The 13,072-nt window shown below is 43.9% G+C and overlaps 1 protein-coding gene across 2 annotated transcripts in view; it reads right to left on the bottom strand.

Moving 5' to 3' along the window:
• Positions 1-6,645: 6,645 nt before the first annotated feature.
• Positions 6,646-13,072, bottom strand: part of MYOCD (myocardin) — a 92,876-nt gene continuing 86,449 nt past the window's right edge. Inside the window, exons 11-14 of one of the 2 annotated variants that reach the window (XM_036268931.1) lie at positions 12,637-12,780; positions 11,195-11,323; positions 9,268-9,325; positions 6,646-7,261 (exon numbers count right to left, since the gene is read on the bottom strand). In XM_036268931.1, the coding sequence (XP_036124824.1) occupies positions 6,690-7,261; positions 9,268-9,325; positions 11,195-11,323; positions 12,637-12,780 (903 nt within the window). In that variant the 3' untranslated portion in view covers positions 6,646-6,689. The remainder of the gene's footprint in view (positions 7,262-9,267; positions 9,326-11,194; positions 11,324-12,636; positions 12,781-13,072) is intronic. The other variant, XM_036268932.1, reaches the window with a different exon arrangement.

Genomic DNA, 13,072 nt, shown 5'->3' with positions numbered 1-13,072 from the left:
CTACAACCTCCCATGTGTGGGTCTCTCGGAGTGCTGTCCAAACCATCCCGTGAAAGAACATGATTTCTACTGGTAAGACCTCTAGCTCATGGTATGCACTTCCCTCCTGGGTCAGACTATGTGTCCCTCCTGTTTACTTACTTTGGTCTCCTTCACTAGATGACAAACTTGGAAGCAGGGTTTGTGGAGAAGTCCACTGCGTGTGTATTTCAGCATCCATACTCCTTTTTGGTCATTGCTCCCTGATTTTCCCTTAGAAAATTCCACCTTCTCTGTGTCAGTCTGTGAGATTCAAATGATCCCACTCCCTGGCTCAGGGCTGAATAGGGAAGCCAGACCGTGTGAATGAATTGAATGAATGTTTACCTCCTTCCCATGGCCACAGGGAGGGTCATGACTGCCCCCACTCCAGACCACTGAGAAACAGCCATGAGATTCCTATTGGAACTCAGGAATGAGGAGCCCTCCTTTGGTTGGAATTGTTAACTTGGCAGGATCCACATTCTTGGCTGCTGGCAACCTGCTACCTTCTTGCTTCTATGTGGGGAGAGCGCACCAGAAAGTAAAGCCGAAGCAGGAAGGCAGAGCCATGGCATGAGATCAATTCTAGCCCAAGCCGGGCTCTTCTCACAGTACCTCAGTTCTCCCCAGTGTTTGATAGAATCATGGAGGAGACAATGACAGGACTATACTTAGGGGAGAAAAGCAGGTAAAAACTGGGTCTTCAGAAACACGGAAGTAGGGTACAGACTGACAACCCTCAGAAAAGAGGGTGGTGGGGGTGGGAAGAGACAAACCACAGAACTTATATGCATGTACGCAGAACCAATGGACATGGACAACAAAGCCGGGGACGGGGCAGGGGGGGCATGGGAAGGAGGGTGTCAATGGGGTAAAAAAGGAGAAACATCTGTAACAAAAATAAAATTTAAAAAAACAACAACAAAAAACTGGGTCTTACTTAGGGAGCCTCTACCTCTCTTATAGGTCATCATGAAGCCCTATTCTCTATTACTCAGCTCGCTTAGTTGCTAAACTGAGGAAAATGTTGGGTTAGCTGCACGGTGTGCGTGCACAGATTTTAATAGGCAGATGTACACCTCAAGAGACAGTGCTTTTTGTGAAAGTCCTCGCTTTACTCGTAGGACCAGTAGTAAGTGCAGGCGAGATGTGGAGTATTGAGGGTTGGGGGCTTTGACGATGAGCAAAGTTTGCCTACTGGCTCTGCCCTTTTAGGTGTGTAACTTTAACCAACTTACTTAGTTTCCTTGCAACTTAGTTTTCTTGCATGTAAACTAGGAATAATAGTTTCTTGGCACCCTGGTGAGGGTAAGATGAAATAACACACTTAAAGGGCATAGCACAGTGCCTGGTACATAATAGAGTCAAGAAAAAACGCTCACATCTCTTTTTAAAATAAACATTTTATTTAAAAATATATATATATATATTTAAAAAGAACACATGCCAACTTTGGTATTTTAGCCATTGCTTCTTTTCTCTTCCTGGTAACCCACATTTCTTTCTGGTTATGTCTACTTGAGCAAAGGAGACCAACATGAAAACAACACCTCACAGGGTCCCCATAGAGAATGTATGCTTGGTCTTTTGATTTCTTTGCAGAGCACCTCATTGTGTTTCATCAGGGAGGGTTTTAAACACCCAGCATGGCTTTGCCCTCTTTCCACAATGGAGAGGAACACTGGGGGGCAGTGTGGCTTCCCTTCCTTTGGAAAACATTAGAATAGCATCCAGGATCCCCATTGTTATGCTCCCTTTCCATAAACACTCAGAAGTTGTTAACCCATTTATAGAAAACTCATATTACCAGCAGGTGGTTAAAATAAGCACAAAAGACTTTCAGAAGTTCTTCTTAATTCGCAGGGGGAAATTGCAGAATCCTAGAATCAGAAGGAACTTACTGGCATGTTATTGAACTCAATAAATCCTATTACAATTTCCCTGGAAGATGATAGAAAAAATATCCCAAGATCTTTTCCTGTCTTAAAATCATCTTTTCATGCATAGTCTCAACCTAGCCTGGAGTCCTCTGAAAATGTGGATTCTCAAATCAAACCCAGCTCCTTAAAACAACCTGAGCAACTCTTGGGGCTATAGGACCATCTTTTTCCAGGACCTGGGTTCTGAGTGTCTATGAATATTGTCTTTCTAATAAAGAACTAGCGATATCAGCACCTGTTATACTGGATTTATAGGAAAACAAAGACCCCAGACTCTTTTTACTCCAAGTTTTCTCAAATCTGATAGGAAACGGCATGCCAGCGTTGGTGGGCTTCCCCTTGTGAGGGGCACAGCAAAGCTCCAAGGAGGGAGCCCAGGTGCCCCCACCTGCTGCAGCTTTTCTGCTACAGGACAGAGACTCGCCTTGAACACCCTTCCCCTCCAGTAAGTGTCCCTGTTTTCTAGAGGGCTTGTTATACAGATTGAGGATACGCGGTAGGGGAACAAAATGTTTTCTCCCATCCTTGATTTTTAAGGGGCTCTGTTTCTGGAGGTAAAACTCTCACAAATGTTGGAAGTTTTGAGAGATACTGTAAGATTTCCAAGTGATATACTGCTGCTGTTTGATCCTCGAGAAAGAGGCAAGAAAAGAATGTTAGTGTGGGGGATAGCTCTTAGCTAAAAAGGAGCCCTCTGCTCTCCCTTCTGGAAAAATAAAGACCTCCCCCCTTTTTTTTTTCATCATGGCTAAAGGATTCTGGTTTAAGGACTGGGAGATTCCCTGTGTTCTTGGAGCTGCAACTCCCTGGTCACTCAAACTCTGAACCATCTGTAGGGAGTCAGCTTGGTGTTGATACCTGAGGATTTGTGTGTTTCACACAGGTTAGACATCAGATGGTTAGCCACTGGATGAGTGAATCTGATGCAGGGGTTGTCAGCCAGATCATGATCTAGTTCTAGGAGAGCTGACAGAATTTAAATAATTTCTGAAAAGGACTGTCTCAAATGCTTGGGATGGTTTTCGATCGATTCTTTTTTTCAGATTGGAAATGCTTTGAATGGCAGTCTCCAGTTCCCAGACCCTTGACTATTCAGGTGGAGACTCTCTTGGTTTCTTCATTTATGGTGCAATCATTGCATTTTTCCACTGAGCCAAACCGGCCAGGGCAATCATTGCATTTTTAAAGACTTTCTCATCTAAAAATCTGTGGCTCACTTTTCATCCTGCAATGTCTTAGTTGAACTGAGAGATTCATAGATCAGGAAGTTGGGACCTTTCTCCTCCCCTGGCTCGCTCGCTCCCTCCCTCCCTCCCTCCTTCCTTCCTCCCTCCCTTCCTTTTTCCCTCTTCCTTCTTTCCCTCTTCCCTATTTCTCCTTTAGACTAGAATATGTGTGTCACATTAATAACATTGTTAGAAGCAGGGCTACTACTAATGAGCACTGGCTTAATGAAAACATTTGCACAAATGAATTTTCTGACTCGGTTGGATAAGTATGAACCTAAGGGACTATAACAGCATTTAAATGGCTGCAGATGTCTGCAGGTCTGCTTAGCCATGGGGTTCCTAGAGTGTTAAGAACACCACAGGTAGTTATTTTCAGGCTCTAAGAGCACTAAGAAACATGAGCGTGGCCATCTTTACAAGTCTCTGTACATCTTTTCATCAGGCCCAATTTGTCACCCAAACAGATGACAAACTAAGAGTTTAAGAACTTAAAATTAAAATCCCCAATAGGAGAGAGATGTATTAACATGAATTACCTAATCTGTGGGGAGAAGCCAATTTCATCAATTTTCTCCCAATTGTCCCTGGTTTTATCCCACAAATACTCGATCTGAGCTATGAAGAGACAGAGTGAATACATGTGTGGAGACTGTGGAATGAGGCTGAGACCAATAGCACAGGGTCTGCTTTGTGTTCAGTGTATTGGTTGCAGCAGCAAATAGGATCCATTTTTTGTCCATGGTGAGGCATGTATATCAGTACAAGGTAATATCCTAAAAAGATCCCCAAAGATACAGAAACTTATGAAGTACAGAGGCCTCCTAACCAAGCCTCAGAGAGAAATACCCAAAGGCAAAAAATAATGAACACTCAACCTGCAGTCTCAGAGGAGGGACACTATGAGTGTGTTTTCCAAAGGAAGTAAAGGGGAAGGGATAACATACAAATCACACAATGTAACACATGAAAAATGTACTGACCAGCAAGCTTTGTTAAGATCCAAATAGAATTTCAACATCTGAGGAATAAACAAATGTGAGGAATGTGTTCATAAGGGTTTCTTCCCCATGCTTCATCTTCAAAGAAAAGACGGGTCATTTTTCCTTCTTTTGGTTTTGACGACTGACATGACACAATGAAACATTTACCATGTGGATCTTCTAAAGCACAATGCAGATCAGGGAATGTAAAACGACTTTTATGTTCCTTTTATGCTCTTCTATGAGAGACTGTACTGCCATTTCCAGCTACTAAGGGTGAAGCTATTCTGTCTTTCACATCCACATTCATTGTCAAGATGAGTTCGTCCACGGTAAGCAAGTGGCTGTGAGTCATCAGGCTGAAGCCATTAGTCATACACAGAGAGGCAACGTGTAGTCTGGTTGGTTAATTAGAAACTCGTCGTGAGAAAGGCCAAGTATCACTTCACAGCAGATTGAGGCTTAAAGGTTTTTGGTATAGAACTCTGTAACACTGCTTTTCAAGGTACATACACATACACATTCACATATGTGTATGGATATATCCATATGTATGTATATGTGTGTACATATACACACACATACATATATATCCATACACATATGCATGTGTGTGTGTGCGTGTGTGTGTGTACATATACATATCCCCCACCCCAATAAGATCTGGCAGCTTATAGAGTAGCAGTCACCAAAAACACTCTGTTCACACAAGTTTACAAGTTAACAATGGAATGACTTCTAAATCTTTCATTTATCAAAAAGAGAACTTCTAAAATCACAACATTTTTGGTTATTTTCTCCATAAGTGCACAGTGAACAACATTTTTTACAAAATAAGAAAACAGTGCCTTAGTGATTTAAATTAAAACAACAACAAGAACAACAGCAATAGCTACTTTCTACAGCATGCAACACTATAAAAATGGTGAGTTGCAGCCACAGTGAGCCTTAGGGGGACCGTCCCAACATCTGAGTTTTTCAACTCCGAGCACAAGCATGAGAGGTAACAAGGATGCACATGGAACCATGGTCTTTCCTTCCTTCCATCGTTTTCGATGTGCAACTGTTCTCTTTCAGAAATCCACACCTAAAATACTCTCTCCTTATAAATGTATCTCATATTTATCTTTACAATACAATGATTTCCAATTTCCCCAGAGCAATCTCTGTAAATCAAATGAGGGTACAATGAGCTTTGTGACTGATGGGCTAAGTCACCAGTTTCTTCCTAAGGACATTCTCTCAACTTCCTTTTGCAGCAAGTTATGCATATGGAGAATGAGTTTTCCAGGGAAACCTGGAGTGTTAGCTTTTTGAAATATGGCTTTATTAGGAGTATGGCAGATTGTTAGATCTAAGAAGTCCTCTTCTCCCAGGGTTGGGGCAGAAAAATAAAGATATGCAAAAGAGAAGCAAGGATTGGTATGTTGAAAGAAAGGTAGAATGGAAGAAAAATAAACTGAGGACCACACCCATTCCAGAAAAAGAGGTTACAAATACTCTTGTTATAGTAACCCTTGGTCCTTATTTCCATGATAATGTGAAACAGTGTTCTCTAGGGCTGCCTGAATTATCCCTGATATGGCTTCCTGAGGCTAGAGAGATCCTTTCATCTGCTTAGGTGGTCATCACTCGTCTTTGGAAGGAAAGAGGGCTGTGTTGGAGAACCTTCCAAGGCAGGGGTTCCTTGCCTGTTTCACATGCTTCTCACCATAGAGAGAGTGGTGATTTGGCTAACTGGTTGAGAAAGAGGGGAGTTCCAGGTGGAGTTCTCTGCAACAAATGCTGGTCAGTTTCTATCAGCGACTACACAGAGTCCTGGGTAGAAGACTGGAAACCACTCCAACGGGGTGGCTTTGTGGCCAAGGGACACTGAGTTGATTATTTTTCCCTGGGAATGAATTGGTTCTATCTCTATTCTGCCTCAAGAACTCCATAACTGAAACTGGGCCTTTTTTGTAATTTGAAAGACAGGTAATGGAGAGATGAGAATCAGCCTCCATCACAGGTAAACCTTCTATACCTTTTGATGCATTGACTTCCCTGTACTCCCAAGAGTTTACGTTTTCTTTCCACCATCTGTCCAATAAAGTCATGAGAAAAGCTTACAACGTGAGATTCTGCCCCTAACAATGCCTTCATTAAAATTATGGGCTAGAAAAAATATTGGTGTTTGGAAAGGTAGTGAAAGAAATTTTTTGGCATTCTTGATCTGAGAAAGCACATTTTTAAGTGCATTGCTGAAATCAATAACAGTCATCGAATGTTGGTCAATATTACTATATATATAAAAAAGGACTCCTATTGTGCTTGTTGATTGTCATGGAAGTCTCCATTGCTTCTTTTTAATCTCCTCCTTCTCCTCCTCCTCCTCCTCCTTCTCCTCCTCCTCCTCCTTCTCCTCCGCCTCCTCCTTCTCCTTCTCCTCCTCTTTCTCCTGCTTCTCCTTTTGGATAATACAAGTATTTATGGTTGTGGAATTCCTACTGGTCTTCCTTAGCACTTTGGCATCAGGCATTTTACCACTGCTGTAAGTGAAGGTCCATGGGGGAATTCAAATTAAGATCCGTGACATCCAGAAAATCAATGTTGAAGATGCTGGGGCCACTGGTGGTGAGCGAGCTAAAGCTTGGTGTGGAACTTGGTGGAGTGAGATCCAACCACTCCATGGTTTCCCAGGGAGATTCAGTGAAGCTTAACTGCAACCCATTGCTGTCCACAGAAGAAGGTGAAAACTGAGTGTGCATTGGGGAGAGGGGGCCTGGTAACATCTCGTGTGCACTGAAGAGGTCTTCTGCAGCCTTCCCAGAGAATCCATCCATTATGCCGTCGAAAGAAGGTTCCTCACTCCCCATTTTTAGAAGGGCAACATCGCCCACCTTTCCTAAGGGGCTCTGGGAATTTAATAAGACTTCAAGGTGCTCATCACTGTCTGTGCCATAGTGATCGAATGAGAGCTGGCCTCCTGAAGATGCTTGTTCAAAGGAAGCCGAAGGCTTGGGGAGGGCAGCAGTAGGGCTCCGGGAAGACCTGGGCATCTTTGGGATTTTTTGAAGACATGAATGATCCTCTCTGGCATCAGCTGGCATTTCTGTTGTTAAAACACAGTGGAAATTGTCAAGTCACTTCAAATAGAGCAACGTGGACCTTTGGAATGAATGAGTTACATTTAGATGCAGGAGGTAGCTATGCTTCTCTGGTCACTACTCATCACCCGGTCTCATCCCTAGACTGCGCTACACATCCTCAATCCTTCTTCCCCCTCGTCTCTCCCTAAATCCTTTCTTTCTGCAAAGTTCACTCTGTGTTTATCAAATTCTCAAAGCAGGTTTCTTTACCTGCTCCTTCACTGACATCTTGCTGTTCCCTGAGGACACTGCATCCTCTGTTACACCCTCAGTGTGAGCTACCACCCTCTGAATGGTACTTCCTCACCTTCTTACAACTGCTGGTTTTAAGGGTCACGCTGCTCTCCCCACCATCCCACCTACACCAGCCTCCTGGCCACTCCTCCTCATCCACTGAAAACTCCATTCTCTGGTTCATCGCCACTTCACCTCTTGAACTCTTGTCATTCTGTGTAATTATTTCAGCATCTCAGAAGTAACCCATTGCCCGCTAGCCTCTCGGTTCCTTGACACTGCCATCACCCTCAATTTTAGTGATTTCTTCATTCTTACTCTGTGGGACACACCCTGGACCTTGCCATTTCCAAAGACTGCATCCCTCTGTAAGCTCAGTTTCAAGCACAACTTCCCACCCTTAACCCATCCCCTCCCATTCCTCCAGTTCACCCAACGACAACAATTTCTCAGCCACTTGGAGTCACTCCAATTTACTGACTCCATTATTTTATCACCACCCATTAGCCCCTTCTGGTTTTCATTTCTTTCCTGTCGAGTCCACATTCTCTGGCCCACCATAATTGTTATTCTCTTATAGATATCCCCAATGTCTTCGGTCTCTTCTCCTTCCGCTATCCTCCCCTGGCAAACTCCACACCTGGGTAAATCGTACCGTCTGTATTTTCTGAGCCTACCATAGATCAGCTGGTCATTGTAAGAGAAAAATTACACAATGAAGCTGACGCGTTTCCCTTTAAATTCATGATTTTGAACCTACAATTGGCACTTAATGATGCCTAGCAATCCTCCTGCGTTTCTCCAGAAAACAATTTATTCATGATTGATTCATAACTTCCCTTCTTTCCTCGAATCTCCTAGCCACCCCCCTTCCTGCACACTTACTCTCCGCTGACCTTGCCACAGACTCTATTTAAAATATAGAAATGTCTGATATGAACCTTGTCATCATCTTTCCATCATACAACTTATAAAGATACATACATCTGTGCCATCTTTTCCTTCTTCTCTCTTGTTACAATGGAGGGACTACCTGCTCACGATCTCCCTCAGCAGACTGCACACTGCACAAAGGTGGCGACTTGGGGTCCAGTGCAGCCTTGGGCCTACTGCCTGGACACTCTTTCTCTGAAATTTTAGGTGTTGTTACTTCAGGGCTCAGACCTGAGTTTTTTCTTTCTATCTACACCTTCTCCTTAGGTGAGCTATTCATTTGCATAGTTTCAAATTCTAAGCACCTACTATGCAATTAAAAGTCAGTCAATCAATTACATAAAAGGGACAAAAGGAATATGTTGATCATTTGTATTGCTAGCTTGAATGGCATTTAAGCATGAATGGACCACCCAATGGGAGACTACTAACTGAATTTCGTTTTGAGTAGGTAATGCAAAACTTGCTTCACCTGCTCTGTTCTTACAGTGAAGAAGATAAGGACATTGGGGTTAGAAAGAGAAATAGCACTGCAAGCGAAAGTTAGGGGGAAGGGACTGAATTGAAACATGAAAACTGTTAAAATGATTGGGGAAAATGTTCCTGGGACAAAGGGACAATGGCAGTGAGGACTCACCACAATGCCTTCCTTCTCTGCTCCAAAGTGAGCATGAAGCCCAGCTGGAGTAACCACTGTACCCACAGACTTTTTGGTCCCATTTACAGTGAACAGCTGTGTTCACACCCTAGAGTACACGCAGGTGCAGAGTATCCTGATGGGCAGGACACAAGGCAGTCTTACCTCCACTTTCAATGAGGACATCCAGGAGTTCGTCCATCTGCTGACTGCGAGTCATTTGCTATTATAAATTAACCAAAGGAGGACAAGAAATCATTAGAAGCAGCATCACTGGTGTTTGAACTAGGTTTGGTTAGTTATATTGTTCATTGTGGTGAAAGACACAGAACATAAAGTATGCCATCTTAACCATTTCTAAGTGTATGGCTCAGTGGCATTGAGTACATTCACACTGTTGTGCAACCATCACCACTATCCATCTCTAGAATTTTTCATCTGGCCAAAGTGAAACTCTGTCCCCATTAATCAGCAACTCCTCATTCCCTTCTCCTCCCAGCCCCTGGCAACCACCGTTCTACTTTCTGTCCCTACAAATTTGACTGCTCTGGATACCTTACACAGTGAATTCCTATATGGCATTTTTCCTCTGGTAACTGGCTTATTTCACTTAGCATAATGTGTTCAAGGTTCATCCATGTCAGAATTTCCTTCCTCATTAAGGCTGAAAAATATTCATTTCATGTATAGACCATGTTTTGTTTATCTATTCACCCATCGATGGACAGTGGTTTGCTTCCAGCGGTTGGCTTTTGTGAGTAATGCTGCTATGAACATGCGTGTAACTGGTTTTTGGCCCTTTATTTCACTTTGTAGTAAATATGACCCAAGAATGTGGCTCATTTTCCCTAGTTCCTCATTGCAATAGTTTGTGGGACCAATCAACACCTGCCAGCACTTGTAGGGAATAAACCCCCCTGCCTTCAGCTCATCGGAGTTAAGTCAAGTCTTATTTATGGAAGTCCACTTTGCTTGGTCATTTTCTTTTTCTTTTTTCTTTTGAAACTGTGAAGTATCAGTTGATGCTTACATATACTAGAGGAAGAAAATGGGGAGAACTAAGACATGTATCGATCTTACTCCTCTGAGAGCCCAGTCCCAGTGAACACTGGCACTAATAATCAATACCAATGGGAGCACTGCTCCAAGAGCGAGCCCTTTGCCAGTCCAGAAGGTGTTAGACACCTGCAGGGTCTGGCAGGTAGTGGCAGCGGTCCAAGTGTAGAACAAGAGAGAAGGGGAAAGTGGATAACCTGCACTGTGGTTCAAGGAGGCAGTGGGCACTGTGTTTCAGACGACTGTTTTCTGGCAGAAATGTGGCCTCAGTGTAGCCAGATCCCCTAATTTTTCAGAAGTGAGAAAGCCCGCTTTTTGCACCAAATCTCCTAATATTTAAAATGCTCTCTAAGCCACATGAAACCTAACTGCAGGCTGACATGACCTGCGGAAGACCAGTGTGCAGGAAGAGATGTCCGGACTGAGCACATATGAAGGGCTAGCTGATCCTCTGCCCAGACTCAAGCCACATGGAATATGGTCATTAACTGCTTTTTTTTTTTTTTTTACCTTATATTGTGAAAATTTTCAAACATAAATGAGAGTAGAGGATATAACAAACCTCCATTATTATCCAGATCAATATATTGCCAGGAACGGTGAATTTTGAAGCTGGGAAGAACCTTAGAAAGTGTCACCAGACAACTGCTCTCATATATTGGAGTGCCTATCCTGTGCCTGGACAAGGTGGGAAGTACCACATTATCTAGAATCATTACAAAGGAGATTCAGCCCATTTCGTATAAGAGAAGCTGAGGACTTGCCCAGCCTCAGAGGCAGTGGCATCTGTCTGGTGGCCCAGCTGGCACTGTGACCAGTCATCTGGGTACTCGGACACACTTCTCTCTCTTGGCCTTACACAGCTTTCGTTCACATCAGCATCTTTCTACAGTTAGCATCTCAACACCATTTCCATTCTGGTGGGAAGCACCAGACACACGCAACACCAGAACCCACACGCCTGCAGCTGAACCCTGTAAAACAAAGTCCAATTCAGCCAGTCTATTCTTCTATAAAGAAAAAACCATGCGGTTACCTGCTTCACTGCATCTTCGTAGGATGGAGGCTGTGTTATCTCTGCAACTGCTGAAGTTGACTTAGAAAATGTTGGGGATGGAATTGAAAACTTTGGCCCTGCCTTATCAGAAGCATGCAAACCAGCCATCTGTGTGAGCAAAACACAGAAACAGACCATCAATTCACGTGTTCGATGTGGTGCTCCTTCCAGATTAGCAACTACAGGCTACATTTTGGAAAAATTGATTTAAGGGGTAAAAAAAAGCAGCCAGGGCTTAGAAAACAAATCCAGTGTATTAACAATAGTGTGCATCACTACGGACTTATTGCTGAAGGCATTTTAGGATGGGAACCTCACAAACTCATTTCTCTTCCCAAGGTGCACCCTCTTCTGTTAGGAGAAAGCAAGATGAGAAAAGGAAATAAAGTAAAAGAGCCCAGTCCAGTACAAAGATGCTGATCAACCCTGGAGTTTCCAGAGTGATGTATCTCCCAGGCTGTTTCATTCTTAGCTGGTGTATTTGCAGAGAGTTGGAGGCACGGCTGAGGAAATCTCTTCAGGAGCCAGCTGTGGGCACGGCAAGTGTGGTCTGTGGAGCGCCTGGGCCACTTCAGGGTCTCTGTCTTCAAAGGATGCCTGGCCCTGATTTCATTTCTGTCGCACTTCTTTATCATGGCCGTCTTCTGTTGGCGCCTTCTTAGCACCTCTTCACTGCTCTCGGAACTCCCCATGCCCCAGGTCCTTCACACCCCTGACTCTTCACCTCCTGATATGTACCATCTCTTCTGTTTTTCTGCGGAGAAATTGCACTGTGACCCCGACTTTCTGGATCCCTTCAATTCTTTCCACAGATCCATGTACTTCCTTCTTTCTCCAGCATTCTTTTTTTTTTTTTTGGTTAATTGTCACCAGAGGGTATTTTTCCATTGATTTTTTAGAAAGAGTGAAAGGGAGGGAGGGGAGAGAGAGAGAGAGAGAGAGAGAGAGAGAGAGAAACATTGATGCAACAGAGACACATCAATTGGTTGCCTCCCACATAACTCCGACCAGGGCCAGGGATTGAACCTGCAACTCAGGTACATGCCCTTGACAGGGATCAAATCCGAGACCCTTTAGTCTGCAGGCTGATGCTCTAACCGCTGAGCAAAACTGCCAGGGTTCCAGCAGTATTTTTCCATGTGCCCCTATTTCAACCTTCAACTTCACTGAAACTGGTTTGTTTGCCATGTTGTTTCACAAACATACCATGGTCATTTCAGTCATCATGACTTCTGGAATGACCCCAGGAAATGACTCCTTGGAGTACCTCCTAACTTATATCTGTCCATCCATTTCAGACCTTTTCTGTCTAAAATGTCTTTTATTTCTGCCTGTGAACCTCATAACTGGGAGGACAAGGGCCACAGATGAGAGAAGAGGTTACGTCAACCCCAAGCTGAGACCTTTTTCCAGGTGCCTACCTTTTGCTGTACACCTGGGCTTTTGGGACAAGGGTTGCCCCCAGCACCATGACTGCTGTCTGTCTGGGCTCCAGAGAAAGGGGGGTGAAGGCTGGAATGCTGTGGGGAGAAGCTGGGAGGATGGCCCTCGTGTGCCCCTGAGTTCTGTAGAAACAGAGAAGCACCAAGTTAAATAGCCGGCAGTGGTACACTGAGTGCAGCCTTTGCTGCGGCTGCGGCCCTGGTGTCTTATCAGAAATTCCATCACCAAAGTCTCAGTTCTGGTTTTGTATGTGTCACCTACTGCGCAAAAACATTCAGTGGCTCCTGCGTATCCACAGCATAGGGTCCAGACTTTACACAGCCAAGGATCAGTTTCTCCTGCGAGTTTAAATTCCACTAAAGCCCTCTGTGCGTTCTTCCTCCGGCATGCCCCATACACTCTACCTCCCTAGCT

This window comes from Molossus molossus, unplaced genomic scaffold, assembly GCF_014108415.1.
Source record: "Molossus molossus isolate mMolMol1 unplaced genomic scaffold, mMolMol1.p scaffold_m16_p_19, whole genome shotgun sequence".
Taxonomy (NCBI): domain Eukaryota; kingdom Metazoa; phylum Chordata; class Mammalia; order Chiroptera; family Molossidae; genus Molossus; species Molossus molossus.
Note: the sequence above shows the minus strand (reverse complement) of the source record. Positions and strands in the feature narration are given on the sequence as shown.